At 40.3% G+C, this 21934-nt stretch overlaps 1 protein-coding gene across 2 annotated transcripts in view; it reads left to right on the forward strand.

The window, feature by feature from the left end:
* The window catches only part of RARB (retinoic acid receptor beta), a 313595-nt gene that overhangs the window by 209526 nt on the left and 82135 nt on the right, over nt 1-21934 (forward strand). For both annotated transcript variants that reach the window (XM_032768027.2, XM_032768028.2), the window contains exon 3: nt 20114-20255. In XM_032768027.2, coding sequence (XP_032623918.1) covers nt 20114-20255 — 142 coding nt within the window. The remainder of the gene's footprint in view (nt 1-20113; nt 20256-21934) is intronic.

Here is a 21934-nt window from a genome sequence, read left to right on the forward strand (position 1 = left end):
CTGTTCTGTTCGTTCCCTCTGGGGAACCTGGCATTGGCCACTGTTGGAAGACAGGATACTGGGTTAAATGGACCTTTGGTCTGACCCAATATGAGCGTTCTTTATCCAGCTTTTTCAAACAATCCTTGTTCTTCCTTCTCATTCCTAATTCGCACATCCTCCCTCATCTGAATGGTTGGTCTGTATATTTTAAGCTCTTCAGGACATGGAGTGAGTCATAATCTCTGCTCATAAAATATCATGTAAACATATGTGGCTGTATAAATGATTTTAAATAATAATCCCCCCACACACACAAAAAATGTTCTAACCCCAGTGCACTAATAGGCCCAGTATTTGCCCAAGATTTTCCTAATTGAGTAGTGATTGGAATGCCTCGATTTTTTGAGTTCTCTACTTGAGACATCATAAGGGGGTGTGATTTTCAGAAGGTGAGCACTCAGCACTTCTGAAAAGCAGGCCTCTTTTAGATATTACAGATTTGGCACCCAAAATCGTGGCATTTTGTTTTATTTCTGGGTAGTCCATTGCAAGAGCCACAACTCTGAAGTCTGCATTATGTCTTGTCTATCTATTCTTATATTAGATCCTCTCAAATGAACTGAAAAGCAAATGTGTTCATAAGGGAAATTTCAGAGCTCACTAATTTTTTTCTGTATAAAATAACTTGTACACAGAACCACCTAGTTAGTTACATGTGCAGTGTTCATGTTCTCGTGTTTAATTTCTCAATTATGTAAACTGCACAGTATTTCAGACGTATCCTTTGGAACTTACTGATGTATTTCATGACCTTCAAATTACAGGAGATCATTAAAGGAAAATTGCACTAGTCTCAGGGTGTTGCTACAGAGCACGCTAAGAAATTCTTTGCAAAATGAGCAACTCTGATCCACCCAGCTGGGGCAAGTGGTTGTCGGCTCTTACTGAAAGCTCCACTCTTTGGTACTGACTTCACTCTTCATTGTAGCAAGATCTGCAGAAAAGGGGGATTGAGTGTAGTGAGCTGCTTTCCCAAACAATGTCAGCATTGTGTGGTTGAAGAGGAGAAACTGGTGCTCTGGCAGATTCTGCTGTCTGTTAGAACCCTGTCCCTTGTTCTAAGCATTTAAAAGGCGACATTCCTTTGCTGGCAATACACTGCGTGGATTTCTGGCACAAACTCGGTGGATAGCAAAAGCTGCTGAGAGCAATTTGCGGGGTGGGGGTGGGGGGACGAGGAGGGAGAGCAGACTGTGAAGTGTATAAAGGAGAGTAGTATTTTTGTACTACATTCTGGCAAATTTGTACCATCAAAGTGCCTGTTTATCTATTGTTTATGTTCATGAACAAAAGGTAAATAAATCTACTTACTGAGTATTCCCCATGTCAGCTCTTATGGCAGTATCTCCCTATGTTAGTATTTTTATATAAAACTTCCTACATTATGGGGATCAGCATATTTAAAAAGTAGCTACGTCAATAAATTCCAGTGAACTTTGGCTATGGAAATATTACGCCCACTTATTTTGCTCCCTCCATACATCCGAACGAGGAGTTTTATTGCAAAGAGGTCAAACTTTCAGACTGTAGAAAAGAGGCATTAATATGTACAATGAAGCAAGACTGCAATTTCAGAGGATCAAATCTTACAAAGACAAGATAAGAAATACCCATGGGACTAGGGGAAAAAGAAATATGGAGAAAATTAAACAGTTCTTGCTTTTTTCCAGGTTGCTGATTCATGAGGAGGTCCAGCTGAGCAGAAAACCTGAACAGAAAAATATCCTAATACATATGCTCAGGAGTGCACAGTTCTGCTCGTGTGTGTAGTCTGCCCCAAAGCTTGTAGCACTGTCCAAGTCTCTGGATCCACAGTCCTGTAACTCCTTCCTAACCAGCATTTCATAACCCTCCTGGAGTTACCTACACATTCATTATGTTCTCCATGGATGTGTCACTGTGGTCTCTGAGGCTAATAGAGCATTCCCTCTGCAGGGCAATGTCCTTCATGACAAATACCTTTTTTTAAAATAGATAACTATTCTCTTCATCTTTTAAATCAACTTGAACCAGATTCTTATCTACATTTAAAAACTTTGAATGTATGTCATACTGTATTTCTTTAGTTGGTTCTGGCAGTGGAGTGAGCCTTAAAGTGGTGGATGTATGTGATGACATCAATCCTCCACATGTCCGCCTCCAGCTGTAATGCAATGACATTCACACCTACTGTACGGCCTTTTACACTGCAAGATTGGTGTACAAGGGTGGGAATGAGAAACTTTCCCATTAGCTTCTCTCAAGCCATATAATATAAAATTGTCAAAACTATTACTGGGAAAACAAACAAAAGAAAATCTTCAGAAAACAAAAGAACGAATATGTCATGTTGGTTTACAGCTGAATGAGAAAATTGGAGCTCTCTCCAGATCAGTAAGGTATGCATAATTTGCAACAACTTCAAGAGAGAGAGAGAAATAAGTAAATAATACATTTGTATACAAGCATAGTCTGTGCAGAGCTATGAAGACATATTGACAAATTATGTCAGAAGCAAGTGAACAGTGGTTCGATCCATTATGCTTTTCCTTCCAAGACTTCTTTTAACATGATTTTTTTGTAGTTGATTCCAGGCCATTCTGAGTCAATTTGTTATTTTTTACTTAATATTAGTTCCAGTGTGTTACATGCAGCCTAGGGTTGTGTTACTTCTCGTCACTGTGGAGCACACACTATTTTTGTTCCACCCACTCAACTCCCATTGAAGTCAACAGGGAGTTGTGGCATAGCTCAAGGGCAGTATATGGCATCTTAATTATAGCTTCTAGCAGAAATGGTCATTTGAGCTAAATGTAAATAAATTCCTGTGAATAATTCCAAAGCTGTGACACAGTGGACAAAAAAGCAGTTTTTTGATGTATTTAGTATGATGTTTCAAATTTGATCTTGAAAAGTACTTTGCAGAGATACATCAGTGAGTGCTTAAACTCAGAAATCCCAATGAGATGCATTTGGGTTTTTGTAGGTGGTTTAATATGAATGATGAGTTTGTTGAGAGCGTGTTATAAATCTAGCTTCAGCTTATTCTAATGCAATGGCTGTGTTAGTACCTCACTTCTGTGTTTACTACATAGGCAACAACATGTAGAATTAAATGAAAATAAACAATGAATAACATCTCAGACAGTTTTAAAGTTGAAATTCTGTAATTCAAAACTAAGTAGAAAATAGTTCACAACAAAGAATATACAGCCAATCAATGCATAAGCTTAGATTTGATGACCTGCGGGGCACACTGTCAAGTACATATGTTTTCCAGGGGTTTTTCTGGAGCTGTATGGTGGGTGCTTAATAAGGAGGCAGGTTATGTTCTGGGTGAATACTGAGGATGGATGTTGATAAGACGGCTGGAAAGACTGATCATCTGAGCTGTTATAGTATTTTTGAATTGTGGCTTTAGTTTTTTTTAAATGTGCTTAGTGACTGTTTGATTGGCACATTTTAGACATCAGAGTAATCAAATAAATGACTGAGGGTCTTCTAAATGCTCAAAAATACAGAATTATTTGTTGACTAATTTTGCTTATGTACATGTTAAGCTTATACAAATGCTATTTATTATTTAATTATATTTATTTAGAAAAATACACCTATCCCTTGTGCCTGTTTCCTTTGGTTATTTGTGACTTATTACCTCCACTCCAGCTAGTGAACATTGTCTGCTCTCTAGTGTGCAGAAATACTCTGATTTGCCTAAGAATGTGACCTCGTGCTGTTCTTGGTGCCCATTGACTGAATGGCTGATGGGAACAGAAGCTCTGTTTAATCCCAAATGAAATGTTCCTTTGAGGAGATTTTCTAAAGGGGTGTTTTGTTTTGCTTCTTATGCAATAGGAGTGCTATCTCATTTGTGGTGTGGGTTGTGGTATGGGCCATCTCATGTGTGGTGTGTTTATTCTAAATAGCTGGTCAAACATCAGTCTTGCATTATAGCAAAAACTCAGTGGTTCCTAATTTTTAGGAGAGTTGGTATCTGAGTTTGACTTTAATGGTGGATTCTTTCTACAATCCACCATTTTGTATCTTGTTCTACAAAGGCTGCGATTTATAGTCTTCAGTAAGATTAGAAGAAGGTACAGTTAGGAAGTGTCAAAGATTGCACCTACAGGTTTATTTCTCCCTCTCATGCTTGCATAGGCTTTGACTGCATGATCGCTTACTGCTTCTCAAATAAAACACAACCATGAATCCGCATGTGCAGAATCTTGTAGTAATAATCATCATCATCATCATCATCATCTAGCTCTTATATAGCACTTTTCATCAGTATACCTCAAAGTGCTTTTAAAAGGTCAGTATTATTAGCTCTACTTTGTCGATGGGGAAACTAAGGCACAGGGTGGTGAAGTGACATGCCCAAGGTCACCCAAGCAGGCCAGTGGCAGAACTGGGAATAGGACCTGTGATTCTGATTCTGTTTTATTTTTGAATGCAGGGGTTTTTTATACATAATTCTACATTTGTATGTTCAACTTTCATGATAAAGAGAATGCCCTACAGTACTTGTATTAGGTGAATTGAAAAGCACCATTTCTTTTGTTTTTTACAGTACAAATATTTGTAATAAAAATATGAAGTGAGCACTGTACATTTTGTAGTCTGTGTTGTAATTGAAATCAATATATTAGAAAATATATAAAATATCCAAAAATATTTAAATAAATGATATTCTATTATTGTTGAACAGTGCGATTAATTGTGATTAATCATAATCCAATTTTTTAATTGTGCAATTAATCACAATTAAGTTTTTAATCGCTTGATGGCCCTAGAAAAGAGATAATGAATGTGTGCTGAAAAGTCATCACTCAGGGGCCCAGTCTAGAAAGCTTCTCAGGAGTTATAAACCTGAAAAGGCTTTTTTGTTTTTTTGTTTGTTTTGGTATTATCACCAAATCCCTCTGAAACAACAGTGAATTTGTGTGTCTAGTCACTGACTGATTGGATGCTATTTAAAATACCAGCTTATCATTAGCCTGACTAGGGGCTCTTATGTTGGATAAAGAGTGAAGCATGTTTATAAAATGCCAGTTGTTTTAAAATGTGCATTGAGCACTGACAGAGGGTTGGCAGGATCCCGCTCTTGGCTTATTTGGTTAGCAGGTGGTGTAACCTTGCAGGAATCTCTGCATTCACTGGGGCAGGTGTCAGTCATTAAACTCTACTCTGAATTACAAGGGTTGTGAAGTCTGGGACAGAGGGGGCTTAAGGTAAGAACCTAGGGCTGTCAAGATTTGAGAGAAAGCTTAACCTGGAGTTAACAGTGTTTGTTGGTCTTGGAGGTAAATCATTATACAAACTGCAGCCTTTTGTTGGGGTGACTCCATCAACTTACAGGCATATATGAATATTTGCAGTCTAATTGGCTTTATTATTTCAGCTACATTATAAATACTCAATTGTACATGGTATGATAGCAATTTGCAAGCTATAAAGTTCTTTGGGGAAGCTAGTTTTGTCTGCCAAAATGACACATGTCCAAAAAATCGTCCTAGCTCTTTAGTATTAAATACATTAAATGCTAAATATGCAATGGAAACTGTTTAAGAAGAGGGGGAGGGTGCAGGCATAAAACCTAATTCATACTGGAGAATCTCTTTTTCGGAGGGAGGGTGGATATATATTTCCCCTTGTACTGTAGTTCTTGTTTCAGCGTATTCTTCTTTTTCCTTTCTCCATAACTGTCATGGAGATAGTACTCCAAATGATCCATTGCAGTAGTCTTGGAATAGTGGAAGTTAAATATTCTTACTTTAACTTATTTGGGTTCCCTGGCCTAGGCATGTTGGGGGTCTGCGCTGCATTGCATTATTCTACCTAGTCAGGTTTCCTGGGTGGAGAATAATTTGTTATGATACTTCCTGTTCATTTTATCTTTCTTCTGTAGTTGCTTTATGGGAGCTAAAAAACCCTATATTGTGCCCATCAGTTATTTTCTGTTTCTAGTAAGCTTGTCACAAATGTGCATGAAATGTGAAATGCATAGGGGGCAAGCAGGAGCAATCGATAAAGCAAAAAAAGTATTCTGTGCTGCTGAACATACTGGAAAACATAAACAAAGAACTGTTACGGATTTTGGCATTAGCAACTGGCAGTCTTGCATGGAGAAGCAGTAATGTCAGAGAAGAGAACAGCTCCATGAATGGTTTGGGAAACTGTCATTCTTTACTAAGAAATACCATGCTTAATTAATTCTTGCTCCTGGGAGGTCAACCTGGAGCACTCATTATGGTCTTAATTGGTGGTATAAATCCTGAGACAGTGGAGGGGGAAAAAAAATCAGTAGCTAACATTGTATGGCCTTTTGGTAAGTGTTAGCCAGTTGTATTATCATCTCAGATAGTGACAGTTTATAGTTTTAGTGGGTTATAGGTCTGGTTCTACCCAAATTAGGTTAGAGGGCATTAAATTGTGCAAAAAAAAGTTACAATAATTCATCTCTGTGTTTTGCATTAAACAGTGTGAAGCAACACTATACATGCCAACTCAGAAAAATGTGTTTCTGTGATATCCTGTTACTCATATTAAATTATGTTCATTACACTTCCCATCTGGAGTTTCCTACCAGGCCAAAAATCATTTTACAGACATTACAGAAAGGAAGTTAACTGTAATTTTTTTGATTGTATACTTTTCATTGCCATTTTTTTAATTGAAGAAACCAGATGGAAATGCACCCAGACGTCTTCATCTCTAGTGATATTATTGAAGAGCACAAGCAGAAAATTCCAAACACATTGGTTTAAGGTGGTGATTGTTCTGTCAGGAGGCTTTGTGGCATGTTTACTAAAAGGATCAGAAGTTTTATTTAAATCTCAGTTGGCTGGGGGAGGGGAATAAAAATTGTCTTATAGATACTTAAACTTATGACAACCAACTTTAGTCAACTGCCAACTTTAGTCTACAGTTGACAAGGCAGGAATGAAACCCCAAACTTCATGTGTGAGCCCATTCATTTTAATTCTCTTCTGTTAGTAGTTGTCCTTTTGCCTGCTGGCAATCAGAAAAGTCTATTTCTAGCTCATTGCAAAAATGATTCATATTCTGGGTTTTGACTACTCTAAAGCATATTATTTGCATCACTTTTGGAGAGCCCAGGCATCACACCAAGCATTCAAGTATGCTCCATCAGCTGGGATGTTGAACTAGTAGTCAGGAAATCTGGGTTCTGTTCCCAGCTCTTTTACTGAGCTGCTGTGTGACCACAGACAAGGCACTTAGAGGTGATCTGCAATTTTTTTTAAATGTTTTTTTTTCTTTTTCTTCGATGTTTAATGAAGGCCTACCAAGGATTTTTTTAAGAAGACATTTTTCCCACCTTTGGAAATGTTAGGAACGTCAAATCTGGCCTTTTCTGATTTTGGTGGAGTCCTCTTTGAGGTTGCAGATGTGCACTGTGAGTTTATACCTTAATTCAGTTTTTCCCAAGACTTCATTAGGCAGTTGATATTAAATAGGTTTAGTCTCAACAAAATGCGGAGCTGTAAACAGTCTGACTAAAAATCCATCTCCTCTTCCCTCAGGATCAACTTTCAGTCCCTTGTTGCTTGTGACAATTTCAATACCTGTCCAGTCACTTGAGAGGGCCAGATCTTTAACTTGTTTAAATTCCCATAGCTCTATAGGAGTTATGACAACTAACGCAAGTTGAAGATCTGGTCCAGAGTCTTTCAGGGCAGTCGATACCAGAATTTCTTGTGGTTAAAAATATATATTTAACCAAAACCTTCCAGTTCTTTGTATACAATATAGATGCCTTTCAACACTGCACTGAAGGAGTAGGCCTGAAGTACAGAACCGATGGGAAACTATTCAATCTGAGGCGACTGCGTGCCATCACCTAGGTGAAGGAAACTGTACTTCGAGACTTTCTTTTGCCGATGATTGTGCTCTGAATGCTAGTACAGAGCCAGAAATGCAAGCCAGTATGGGCAAGTTTTCATCTGCATACAACAACTTCGGTCTCACCATTAACATCAAGAAGACTGAGGTCATGCACCAGCCAGCTCCCCACGCTCCGGACTCAGAACCGTCCATCACTGTAAATGGACAGAGACTTCAGGCAGTGGACCACTTCACATACCTGGGCAGTAACCTTTCCCAAGCAGTGTCAATTGATGATGAAGTAAACTGCTGAATTGATAAAGCCAGCTCTGCATTTGGCCGATTGCGCTCCAGCATCTGGGAACATCGAGGGATCAGCCTACCAACTAAGCTGAAGGTCTACAGAGCAGTGGTGCTTCCAACTTTGCTGTACGCCTGCAAGACGTGGACTGTTTATCGGAGTCATGCACGAAGGCTTAATCACTTCCACATTTCCTGTCTGCGAAAGCTTCTAAAAATCAGATGGCAGGACAAAGTGCCCGATACTGAAGTCCTTACCAGAGCCAGTCTGCCGTCAGTTCACACGCTGCTGATGAGAGCCCAGACCAGATGGGCCGAACATGTTGTGAGAATGTCAGACGAGCGCATTCCTAAACAACTCTTCTACGGAGAACTCACCCAGGAAAAGCAGTCCCATGGAGGACAAAAGAAGCAGTTCAAGGACATGCTGAAGACCTCTCTGAAGTCCCTCGAGATCAGCACCGCCACATGGGAAACCCTTGCACTGAACCGTCCAGCATGGCGCAGCCTCATTCACACAGGCAGTAATACCTCTGAGGCGAGGCGTACTGCTGAGGCTGAAAGAAAGCGTGAGCTGCGCAAGTCCAGAGCTGCCCGCTAACATCATCGACAGTGCCATCACGTCTGCCCAAAATGTGACAGGACGTTCCACGCCTGAATTGGACTGATCAGTCATCTTCGGACACTCAGAATCCGGTCATCAAACGAATGAGTTATTGAGGTCTTCATCGACAACGATGGACGAACATCAACATCATCAGAAGGGGAAACGGCATTAGCCCAATTTCTTTCCTTTATGGATCACCTGTAACCTCCCATGTCTTCCTTTTTCCATCTGTAAAATGAAGCTAATATTTACTCATGTTTGTAAAGTGCTATGAGCTCTACAGATGAAAAGTTCTGATTCAGTGCCAAGTATTGTTATAAAAGTGGGGGGGGAAAAAACCCAATTGCCATTAAGCTCGAGAATAAATGGCATTGTATGTACAGAGTGGGCTGGACAAGGTGAAATAAAAAGAAAAGTGGCGAGTTATGCTGAAAATCACTGTGGAAAATGGTGAACCACTTTTTGCCCCAGTTGGACATTGAAACTACACGTGCAACCATTTTTCTGTCTATTGCCAAAATTATGCGCACATGCTAAGTTCTTTGAAAAGAGTCTACTATCTTGCATGGACATGCATCTCCTATGCCTCTCTTTGGCAAAATACGTTGTCCTGCTCTATTATTCTGCCTGGCTCTGGAGTTAAGGTGTGTGTGTGGGCGGGGGGGGGGGGGGGGGGGCTGACTTTATTTGTGTGAGCACTGGGCCACAGAAGCTGTTGACTTGCTGTCACTGATACAGAGGATTGGTGCTAAACCCCAGCTTTTGTACAGTCTTTTGGAGGAGCCTCCAGTGTGCCAGACTCCTAATGAGTTTCGCTCTTCTTTCAGGGCACGCCACTGGGCATCAGCACTGTGAGCTCTGCCCAGCGAGTCCAACTGAGATAGACTCCTGGTAGAGTTGTACGCTCTTCAGTGACTAATGCACTCCAGACAGTATTTGCAGTGACACCTCAAATAGTAAAAGCAGCAGAGAATCCTGTGGCACCTTATAGACTAACAGACGTTTTGGAGCATGAGTTTTTGTGGGTGAATACCCACTTCGTCAGATGAATGTTTTCAAAATAAAGTAGGATTTATTAGTCAACTGGAACACAGCATTGAAGTCCTTAGGTTAGCACAGAGAAATGAAGGTTAAAGCACAGTCCATTCTAGTCACACCAAGCTGCAGTGAACTCCATTTTCAGGCTTGCTTGCATGCACTCTCTGTCTCTTTGATTTCCTTCCTCGGTCAATTCCTAGGTGAGAGAGCCCCCACTCTCCATCCTTTGTTCTCGAGTTGGGGTCTCTGCTCAGTTTACCTGCTGAGACTGTTGATGCATGAGTCATTGGCTTGCATTGTCTGTCTGGACCCATTGTTGATCTGGGTCAATTTCAACCAGTTTCTTAACAACTCTATTTGTTTCACCCATACAGTGAAGAGACACATACACCTATGTCTCCTGTGTTGCCCCACAAGCATTATTAACCTTTTTGCTCTATTGGGTAGCAATGCAAAGTGTAGCTGGAAACTCAGACACACATCGGATTCATAAGAATATTACAAAAAATTCCACTTTGTCACATTTGTGCTTTTCCCCCATCCACAATGTGAATGAGGCAGATCATCTCATATTCTGCCTGTCCTGAGTTGCCTTTATCTGCAATTTTTTAAAAGAAATTTCCAGTTTGCAAAGGGTGGTAGACAATGCAAGCATGTTGGAAAAGAAATACCTTCTCACTTTTAGCTAAGAATGCCCTCATTTCAGTCTTCTATGATTGGACTAACTTTTGGAGTTTTAACTACTCATGGTGTCAAACTGTTGAAACATACACCTCTACCTTGATATAACGCTGTCCTTGGGAGCCAAAAAATCTTATCGCATTATAGGTGAAACTGCATTATATTGAACTTGATTTGATCCACTGGAGAGCGCAACCCCACCCCCCCCCCCCGGAGCGCTGCTTTACTGCGTTATATCCAAATTCGTGTTATTATCGGGTAGCGTTATATCAAGGTAGAGGTGTACATGTGTTGTGTACAGCCATTTTTCATAGTATCTTAAGATATATGTACACCTAACTTAATGGCGTGTTTCATGTGGCAGCAGTGTCGCCCAATATTAAAGTGCAGTTTACTCTGAAAAATGACGGGGTAAGACTGCCATTATGGAGTTCCACGTTCATCAATGATTTTAGGAAGGGGTGAAAGTAACTTACAGGACTTACCAGTACTGCCGGAGTCCTGAGGAGTGTGTGGCCTTATCCAGAAAAGGTGTGGCCTCAACCAGAAGAGGTGGAGACTCTCAAGATTTAAAGGGCCTGAAACACCGGCTGTGGCTGGGAGCTCCAGGGCCTTTAAATCAACCTGGGGCTCCCAGCTGCAGAGGTGGCTGGGAACCCCCGGGGCTCATGGGCAAATTAAAGGGCCTGGGGCTTTGGCTGCTGCAGAGCTCCAGGCCCTTTAAATCCCTATTGCAGCTCCAGCTGGGATTTAAAGGGCTCGGGGCTCCCGCGGCTGTGGGGAGCTCCGAGTCCTTTAAATCCCGGCCCCAACCCGGCCACCGGATCCGCGGGTGGGATTTAAAGGGCTCTGGGCTTCCCGCAGTGGCGGGGAGCTCCGAGCCCTTTAAATCCCAGCTCCAGCCCAGCCGCCGGAGCTGTGGGTGGGATTTAAAGGGCTTGGAGCTCCCCACTGCGGCAGGGAGCCCAGAGCCCATTTAATCCCAGCCACGGAAGCTGGTGCCGTCCGGCATGGTGTACTGGCTCTTTCTGGTACACCGGACCGGACCGGCTTACTTTCACCTCTGACTTTAGGATCAAATATGCATGGCTTACAATTAAAGATTGCTTTCTCTTAACTGCCAGCCTTGCAAACTCAACCTGGAATGCGAGACTCAAGGTGGTTTCTTTTTTCTCAATCATCATCACAAGTACTCAAAGTTTTTTTCAGGCCAAATTCAGCTCTCATTGATACCTGTTTAAACCCCTTTACTATGCTAACAAAATGAGCTTGCACTAACTGTAAGGTAACAATTCTGATGTGGAATTCTGACATCACAGATTCCAGCTCTCTTATCTTAGTGGTGTAAATTCTGTAGGGTTAGCAAGAGTAAAAGTTTATTTTAGTAATTGAAGTAAACAGATACAACTGAGAAAGGTGTCGTATTTCTATAGTCCAATTTAAAAGTAGAGCCACACATTAAAATGGTCCAGGGCCCAGTATTTTTTCTTGTGCAAAAGCCAGCCAATCTGAATTTAGAAATGGCTTGATAAATTCAGTTATAGAGAAACCTGTCCTAGTCCATCTTTATTTTCCTTTTACTAATATCCTAGGAAGATGCTTGCTTTAGAAGCTCATTTTAAAGTCCATTTTGTGGTGCATCTGAAGAGCCACCAAATTCATAGTAACTGTATTTTTGGGTATTCACCGTTAATTCAAATGAGCCAAGCAGGCAACGTCTGAAGTGTGAGTTTGTATCTAAGTCCTTCTCAGTTGCTTACCACTTCAGCCACTTGTAAGTCTGTTTTTCAACTTGTAAACTATTTGCTGCTGTAAATGAGACTTGACATACTGTAGAGTAGCAAAACATATTTAATAAAACTTCTGGATCAGGTAATCCTCCTCCTCCTCCTCAGACAAAAAGTGTGTGTAATACTTGGCTTTAAATCATGTGACGTAGGAAAATCTGTTGAGAGAGAGTTCTGTTGCATTGTGTGGACTCATCCAACGTTTTATTGGTGTTATATCAGGATAACCATCCCATAGGAATTTACGGGTTTATAATTCCTCTAAGAATTGAGTAAGAGAATGTTCAGCTTAACATTATCAAAGGTTTCGTCTACACAAAGACTTCCTTTGTATCCATATGGCATTCTGAAGTCCTTTATATCACTGGTTATTAAATCGGTTCAGATGTTCTTTAAGCAGCCTAGCCCTATACTAAACTCTTTCATGTTTAATGTAGTAATAGACAAGTACTACAAAAGTAAATAGCAAGTAGAGTTGGGGTGGAGTTTATCTGGCATTGTGTTTAAAGTTACATAGATTACTTTGGCTTTAGTAACAGGCTTTATTTGCTCCTCTGTACATGTGGTTTCACGGACCACACTTACTTTCAACAGAGCAGATAAAATATCAACATAATTAAAAGTGAAAAATAATCTGTCTACTTTGCCAGTGGTGAATACTCAGGAAACATACACTGATACAATAGGTTTTGAATAATTTATGCCCAACCCTTTTTTTCCCCCTTGCAATCTGTAAATGAGGACACCTAATGCAGCATGGCCAGGAAGATACTCTATCCATCACCCATTAAGATAACAAGATTGTGGTGGAGGGGAAAAGGAGAAGGTATGCTTTTTAGACTACTATATTTTTGGATCACAGAAAGGGTAAAAATATAACACTGAGATGTTTGTCCAGAACTCTTTGTGTAAGAGAGCTGATAAGAGACGCTTTGAAAACTGAAATGCTAAATTAATTCCAGGTCTGTGGGACTCATGTATACTTTTCATTTTTCATCACTAAACTAAAAACACAGATTTTGCGTTCCTTTCCCAAGACGTGGGCATAAGCCACATTAGAACAATACATTTCATCTTTGATTCAAGTGCGCTATAGATGCTGTTGGAAACAAACAGAAGTTATATGTCACAGAATGTTTTTCTCCATGGAATTAACATACTAAATTTACAAAGATAGTATCATTTCTGCTTACTTTTGGTGCTGAGGTCTCTGTTCTCCCCATCACAGGAAATGTATGCAGTATTGTAATACCCATTAACAATAATGGAAACTGTTTATGTAAATGCTCCATGCCTCACAAACACAATAGATTCCTAGCAATGGTATTCAATACTAATAAAACAAAACATGAATTATGTTAAATCAGATTCTAACTCTGTTTTTTGTTCACTCCTAATAAGTGATTCACAACCTGGCTGATGAGTATTAATTGTGAACTCTAGTGGGTGAAAATGCCCTGTCTTTGTTTTTTATTAAATATATGGCAAAGCTGAATGTGTTTGAAGAGGTTTTATTAGGGGAGTAAACTGATCAGGTTTGCAAGCCAAATGGAAAGTCTCAGTCTGCTTAAAGGCTGTGAATTTCCAGAAAATCTAACCCAGCACCTGCCTTCGTTTGTGCTAGTGCATGTGGGGCAAAAAATGGAAGCAGGTCCAGTGTTCCATGAAATCAGTGCTGAACAGTGTCAGCTTTCCGCCAGAATCTCTCCCCAGCAAAGAAGAGAATTCTAGGTGAGGGCCTATGAACATGTCAAGGGAGGCAAGACTTGCACCTTACTGATAGCTGGGTGTACTTGCCAAAAGCAGCAAAAAGGATCGTGGTATGTTATAGCTAGTCCAACATTTGGAATCCAGCCCTCCAGTGGTGAAAACACCTCCACATTTATATAGAGTAATGGTTCTGGCTATAACTGAGTACTGGGCCTTAACAAATGTGCACTACGTGAGAATATTTCTCTGCACCATGTGACCTGTGGTGATCAGATAGTATGGTGACTTGCTCTAAATACCTGGACATCAATAGAGAGACAAGAACCTATCCCCCATCCTCACCCCCAAACTCTTCTGCTGTGCACTACAAAATGGGACAGGTGGGAAAACATGAAACCCCAGAGATTGTGTATCAAGTCCTCAGCTATGCAGTACAGCAAGGAATAAACATTAAATGAGCAAGGAGAGGCCTAATAGTCAAAGTCAGGCCTTCCAGATACCATGTATTGAGGTGAGCTGTAGAATCCAAGACAGTCTGGATACTCATACCCTAGATTTAATTGTTGCATCTTGAATTTATCACTTAGTATAAGTAAATATCTAAATGAAATGATGTCCCTCTTTGTAGGAAACAAAGAGGAGATAGGGAAAATGTAGCTGCTATTGAGGAAATGAAATAAAAGTAGAATCCTCCCACCTGGGTAATTAAGACGTGTTTTTGACACTTAGGATCAGCAGGCAGTTAGTAAAACAAGAGCTATGGGTGAGATTCTGCAACCGCTGAGTGCAGCTATATCACTCTGGGTAGGGTGTGTAGAATGGAGGTGATTGGCAACATTTTCAGACTTTCTTGAAAGCAAGTATTGAAGAGAAATTGTAGAGGATAAATCTTCCACCATGCTGTATGTGCTAGGTCAAGAATGCACTGGAGAGCTACAGTATTTTCCAACGGGGATGTAAAAAGGGAATGCAGATGCCTTGATATTAACATAAGCATATAATTTGCACTAGGCATTTTCTTTGTTAGAAAGCAGCTGCCAGGTGAGACCGTTGACCATCTTGTTACATACTGATGTCACAAAGCTGAGTCATATGGATTTGAACAGTTAATAGATGATGGACTAATTAGATACAGAACTAGTTTGGTAAAATGGATGACCTGGTCAAGGCAAAGTTATTCTGAGAGTTGGATGTGATTTTTATCAGGAACATCAAATATTTACAGTGCTGGTTAAAACAGTTTTCCAAATGAAAGTGCTCACAAGCAGTGAAGAAACAGAAGTGCATCTAATCAAAAATGCATATCTAGGGTGAAATTCTGATCAAAGTGGAAACAATGAGAGTTTTGTTACTGATTTCAGGGGGGCCAAGGCTGGACCCCAATTGGCTGAAGACAGAACGTATGGGTAACTAAAAAGCAAAGATTAGATCTGTTTGCCATAAATATGGAGGCCATCACATCAAAGTGACAAAATATCCAACACAGTGGAGGGATGCTGTCAAGGTTTTTCCCCCACTTTGAACTTTAGGGTACAAAAAGTGGGGAACTGCATGAACACTTTTAAGCTTAATTACTAGCTTAAATCTGGTACACTGCCACCAGCCAGAATTTAGTGTCTGGCACACTTCTGTTCCCCCAAAACCTTCCCTGGGGAACCCAGACCTAAACCCATAGAGTCTTAAAACAAGGAGAAATTAACCATCCCCCTCCTTTTCCCCCCAGACTTTCCCCTCCCTGGGTTGCCTTAAGAGGCTTCATACCTATTCAGCCTCCTGGGATCTTAAAACAAGGAGGAATTAACCATCCCCCCGCCTTTCCCCCCACCAATCCCTGGTGAGTTCAGACTCAATCCCTTGGATTTTAAAACAAGGAAAAATCAATTAGGTTCTTAAAAAGAAAGCTTTTAATTAAAGAAAGAAAAAAAGTAAAAATTCTCTCTGTAAAATCAGGATGGAAAATGCTTTACAGGGTATTCAGATTCATATAGACCAGAGGGACTCCCCCCTCCGCCCCCCGCCAGCCTTACATTCAAAGTTACAGCAAACAGAGGTAAAAATCCTTCCAGCAAAAAGACACATTCACAAGTTGAGAAAACAAACATAAGACTAATCCGCCTTGCCTGGATACTACTTACAATTTTTGAAACATGAAAGACTGATTCAGAAAGATTGGGAAAGCCTGGGAGTATGTCTGGTCCCTCTTAGCCCCACGAATGAACAACGAACAACACAAAAAGCACAAACAAAGACTTCCCTCCACCAAGCTTTGAAAGTATCTTGTCCCCCTATTGGTCCTCTGGTCAGGTGTCAGCCAGGTTCACTGAGCTTCTTAACCCTTTACAGGTAAAAGAGACATTAACTCTTAACTATCTGTTTATGACAGATGCATTATAAATGGAATAAAAGTACTCCTGTTATAAAGGTATGTCACTTTCAACAAATACTTCAGGAAATTCCATATGAAAACTGTATTTGTGCCCAAATATTTAAACTAGTTCACCACAGGACTGCCCAAAAAGCTGTGGGCACAATTCTGTGTGTATTCCTACCCAAAAACTCGTGGCTGCAAAATCAGAGGCCTAGTTGAAGCAGGTTTCAAAATCAGGTCGCAAAAATGTAACTTCTGATTGCCGATCTATAATTAGGAGAACTTCTCTTATCAAAGTAGCAGTACTATTGTGGAATTTACCATGAAAGGATGCAAAATAACAGACTGGTCATCTGGACATCTTTGTCAATGTCTGTCGAGAGGAAATTCTAAAAATCAAATGTTTTCAAATGCAATTTTTTAAGCTTTTTAGGTAATTCAGTTGCCACAATCATTTGTAAAAATGGTATTGTTTTATTTCCTTACAGAACAGTGTTTAGCATGTGGATGATATTCCTCAACAGCATTTTAATAATTAATTTTGGGTCAGGACCAGGGTGATAAATTTGAAAATATCCAGTCTATGAAAGCTAACAGGTCTGGGTTTTTTCCTGCATTTTTGTGCTAAATTCAGAATGAACAAGAAACATCACCTTTTAAAGAATTTTTATAGAGTATTTCCTTAAGAATTTTTTCAGTTAATCTTCTATTACACAGAATTTGTACCATGAAAGAAACTCATGTGTTTTGGGAGAGTTGTGGTTTTGTTTGTTTTTTGGGGAGTTTTAAACCTAAATACCGATTTTTTTTCTTTAAGCTTTCTCCTATATTACTAATGGATACATGAGCTCAGGGATGCTAGTGGTGTTTCTCTCCCTTCTGGACCTGAATCTCTGTGCTCTGTTTCTCTGTAAGGTTACAATCTCTCTGCTAAAGAGTGAGAGAACCTTTCTGCTAGGCCACCAGATCTAAGCCACCCTTTTAACCTGGGATTTTATTACAATCCATCAGGGAAGAAAAAGAGAAGGGGATCAGAACAAGTGACCTGTTAATGGGTGTCAAGTGGCTGTAATGACCTATGTACTGCTGATATATTTTGGATTTTGTTTCCTCTGGGGTGATTTTGTTGGTTGTTTTTAATTCCAGCAGTGCCCACAATGTACTAGATACGAGTTCCTGCCCCCAAAGAATTTGCAATTTAAGAAAGAACAGACAATCTTTTTATGGCATCTTGCAATGTTGATTACTGTTTTGTTAAATTATTCTAGTATCTCATTTCTTCTGAGTGGAGGGGAGATTCAGCTGCAGCATTGGAGATTTCTTGTGGTGGTTGTTCTTTCAGGGCAACTTGCTGCTTGGTTTGTATGACGGATGTAAGCAATACAATTCCCTTAGTAGCTGAGATGAAATTTCACCAGCGATTCAATTTACATTCATAATATCCTAGAATCGGGGGACATGTTGACTGCCGTTGAGCTATGGACTGGTCACGTGGCACAATAGAAGCTGAAAATGTTAAATGTACATCTTAGGGAAACAGGACAGGTAGCTCAGTGCTATACGTGCCAGCTGTGAACTGATTTATAGTGGTAGTCCACTGTGTTGATCATTTTTGCATTGGGAAGTTGGTAAAATACCCTATGTACTTGGGCAAATCACTTTAATCTCCCCAGACTAGTGACTGTTGCTCTGCTCAGTGTTGCAATGCCTAACTGACTTGGGCTCCAAAGTGCCTAAGTCACTCTTGAAAAGGAGACACACAGGCCAGTTAGGCTGAGTGGCGCAACATCTAAATGGCTTAGAAATCTGGGTCTTCATTCTACCCAGTGCCAGAGGCAAAACTGAGGATAGTTCTCTCTATCAGCGGGCTATTATGAGGATCAAATGCATGAATAATTGTGTGGTGTTTAGATACTACCTTGTGGAAGGCTGTCTAAGTATCTGAATAATAGAGTTAGGTTGTAAATATAATTATTATTCAGTCATTAAGCTACGGGACACATGTTTTCCCTTAGCAAGTAAATAAAGCAGACAGACATGTTTGTACTAGTTTTCTCTTGAAAGGTTTCAAGCAATAGGTGTAACTTGTAGCATGAACACCCCGTGTTGACCTAAGTACAACCGTAATGGGCTGTCAATAGTTCAGAAAGTTTTTCTTTGGCTTTTGTAATGTGATGTTCGATAACTTAAAGAAACAAAAGTTTTCTACCACTTGACCATACGTCTTCTAAAGTCAGTCAAAAAAACCAGCCCCAAGGAGGCTTTGACTCCACAAGGGCCCATGAACTATTGCACAAGGGGCCTGATTAAGAAAACACTCTTCAATTCTTCTGACTGATGGAGAGATTTTCATAGCATTGACATCAGAAAAGCTCTGGGGGTGCAAGGGATTCATAGAATATCTGGGTTGGAAGGAACCTCAAGAGGTCATCTAGTCCAACCCTCTGCTCAAAGCAGGACCAATCCCCAGACAGGTTTTTTACCCCAGTTCCCTAAGTAGCCCCCCTCAAGGATTGAACTCACAACCCTGGGTTTAGCAGGCCAATGCTCAAACCGCTATCCCTCCCCTCATATCATGATTAACCTTCATCTGCCGCCGCCTCCCTGGTGATACCCTGGAAGTCATGGCTAGCTGTTAAGAAGCTAAAAGACTATAAAATTATCTACTTACATATCTATAAATTGCTATTAAGAAATGCTTTCATAGGGTCTGCAATGACTGCATCTTGGGACAAATGAATTATAGATGCAGAACTATCCTTACATCCCTTTTGATCAAACATTGTGCTGCTCTATAAAGTGTACACCTGTGGTTTGTTGAACACATTTTAAAAACCTCTCAAACCTCTCCAGATATTGAATTGGAAAGTGTTCCTACACAGTGGAGTGGTGTTGACTGAGATTTGATCCTGCTGGATGGTGAAACACTGTTGAAAATTTGAGTAGCAATATGAAACTTTCTAACAGAGCTCAGTTACAGAAATAGTTTTGCTGAATATCTGTGGGTTGATCTGTAAAAATTCTTAGGGCACTGTGTCTTGTTGTTTTTAAGGTTGGCCAATATTTTCTCACCTAGTGCACACACAATTTCCATTAACTCTCTAACTCTCATTTCCTCCATTCTCTGTGAACTAACTCATTCTTTCGATATAGATAGTGCACTTATATTTTTGGGAAGGTGTCCAGGTTCACAAATTAATATTCAGCCTGATGCTGGAAATCTTCCATGTGTGGAAATCTGGTTAATTTCGGTGGGGGTTCTGAGTGCTCTCAGTATTTGGCCCACTTTACAGTTATTTCATCTCTAACTGCAAAATAAAAATAGAAATGCTTCCAAAAACAAATGGAGAAGGGGTAACTGAGGCTGGAAGAAAACATGCCATACTGGCTAGGGAGTTCGATTTTTAAAGTGAAACAGTCAGGAGGGAATGGGGTTTATAACTAAATACATAAACCCAAGCTAACCTGTTTTATTTTAGCCTGGATGTTACAACATAAACCTAGAGCCTCATTTTCTGAATGCTTCTACTTACTTCAATCTTCTTTACCCTGACAGTAAAATAGTTTCCTTTATTTTTGATTGAAAGGTGCTCTTTATGTTGCAAGAAAAGAATATTCAACTTTTAATATTTATAAGGGCAGTAAGGTTATCATAATGTTGCACTCATGTTATTAACTTAGAATAGGAGACTGGCTGTGATTTATGTGTGAAGCCCAGGGATTTTATTTCATTAATTTTTTTCTGCTTAATTGCAGGGTTTTTTCCGCAGAAGTATTCAGAAGAACATGGTTTACACGTGTCACAGAGATAAAAACTGCGTTATTAATAAAGTCACTAGAAATCGCTGCCAGTACTGCAGACTACAGAAGTGCTTTGAAGTGGGAATGTCCAAAGAATGTAAGTGGTTTCTAGAAACAGTTCTTCTCATTTGTGTTACCCCATATATATGGAGATCATGTGGGAAATAATAATTTAATTAAAGAACTGTATCATAATGCATACGCACAAAGGTGACAGAATTTAAGTTTCATAGGCAACCTTAAATCTGGCATTTCCTAACTTCCAAGTGCTTGACCTTGCAACCTAAATAAGGTTATTTTAATGTAGGTTTTTTATGTAATTTATCAGATGTGCAATATGGGCAAGCAAATGTGGATGTGAAAACCATTACAGGGACACTTTCATCTTTTATTTTTTGTAATTAGTTCAATAGTATGTCCTAAACTTAAAACAAAAGCCTTTAAACAGATTCCCTGCTTTAAAAATAAATAAATAAAAAAATTATCGCGTGTGTCAGTTTCAAGGTGGTGCACTTGTATCCTCCCCTCTGTGGTCCACTCCAGGAGTTCCCAGTCTCCAGCTGTCTCTGGGCAGGGACCCTTGTCCCACTCCCTTCTGACAGGACTTTTAAGGCTGCACAACTGTCTGCCTTACACTGTGATATCCCCAGCAAGCCAGTCTGCCTAACAGCCAGCGCCTGGGCTTTGCTTCCATTCTGGGGGCTATGACCAGTGTCTTGACAGCAGTTATAAGTCACCACACCTGTCTTTCTAAGTAAACACCTTTATTCTCAAGGTAAAGCATCACAGAAAAAACACATACATCTAATAAAAAGAACCTACTACACAGATGCTTATCAGAGGTCACCCCCAACTCCAACAAGGCACTGGTAGGTGTCAGTCTTTCCAGCCCTTTTGCAAGGGTTGAGCTCTCCCTAGGATCCAAGGTCCCGTCCATTTGCTGGATCAGAAAGAAGGTCTTGTGTAAGTGCAAATGTACCCTTTTGTATCCCAAAAGCCCTTTCTGTGTGTGTTGGTCTCTGAAAACCTAGTTTGAACCAGTGTATGTAAGCTTCCTTTCCCATATGGAGGAGTGCCTCTCTGGAGGTGCTTACAGCCTAAGCGATTCACCTTAATCACCCCCTCCCCTCCCATGCGTGCACACACTGGTTTTGGTTCCTGGAGGCATTGTAGCCCTCCCCTCCCCACAGGAGTCACATACAGTCCCTGGCCTACAGTGATCCATAAACTTACTACAGTATGGTCACCAAAGACATTGCAGGGGATTGCAATCATCTGTCACAATCAGGATTTTTCTTCTCTCCGTTTTATAGTTTAAAAATGTTTTTGGATAGGCGTAAGAGCCACAATACATAAACATGTTGAAAGCCTTTCATCTCTGCCCCGCTTCTTCTTCCTGAACACGCCTGCCTGCTGTTTTGCTACCATGTCTTTTTCTGTGTGACTTTTAGCAAGGTGACCACCCATCCCTTATTTTAAGGGATGGTGGTTGACAACTTTAAACGTTAAATTGAAGTTTATGGTGATTGCATTGTATACTTGAAGCAGTACAAATGTACACTTGAGAGAGAAATACATGCTATGCTAAGAAAAATGGTGTTTCCCTAAAAATGTCCCTTAAAATAAAGCGTTGTCCGTTACTTTTCATGGGTTTTTCCCCCCTTATTTCCATCCAACAAAGGTGGTCACCTTAGTTTCAGCTCTGTTGCTACAATTAGACAGTACTCCTCCCCACCCCCCGTCATGAATCTGACTGGAACACAAAGTGCTGCCAAT

The sequence above is a fragment of the Chelonoidis abingdonii genome, chromosome 2 (assembly GCF_003597395.2).
Source record: "Chelonoidis abingdonii isolate Lonesome George chromosome 2, CheloAbing_2.0, whole genome shotgun sequence".
Classification (NCBI taxonomy): domain Eukaryota; kingdom Metazoa; phylum Chordata; order Testudines; family Testudinidae; genus Chelonoidis; species Chelonoidis abingdonii.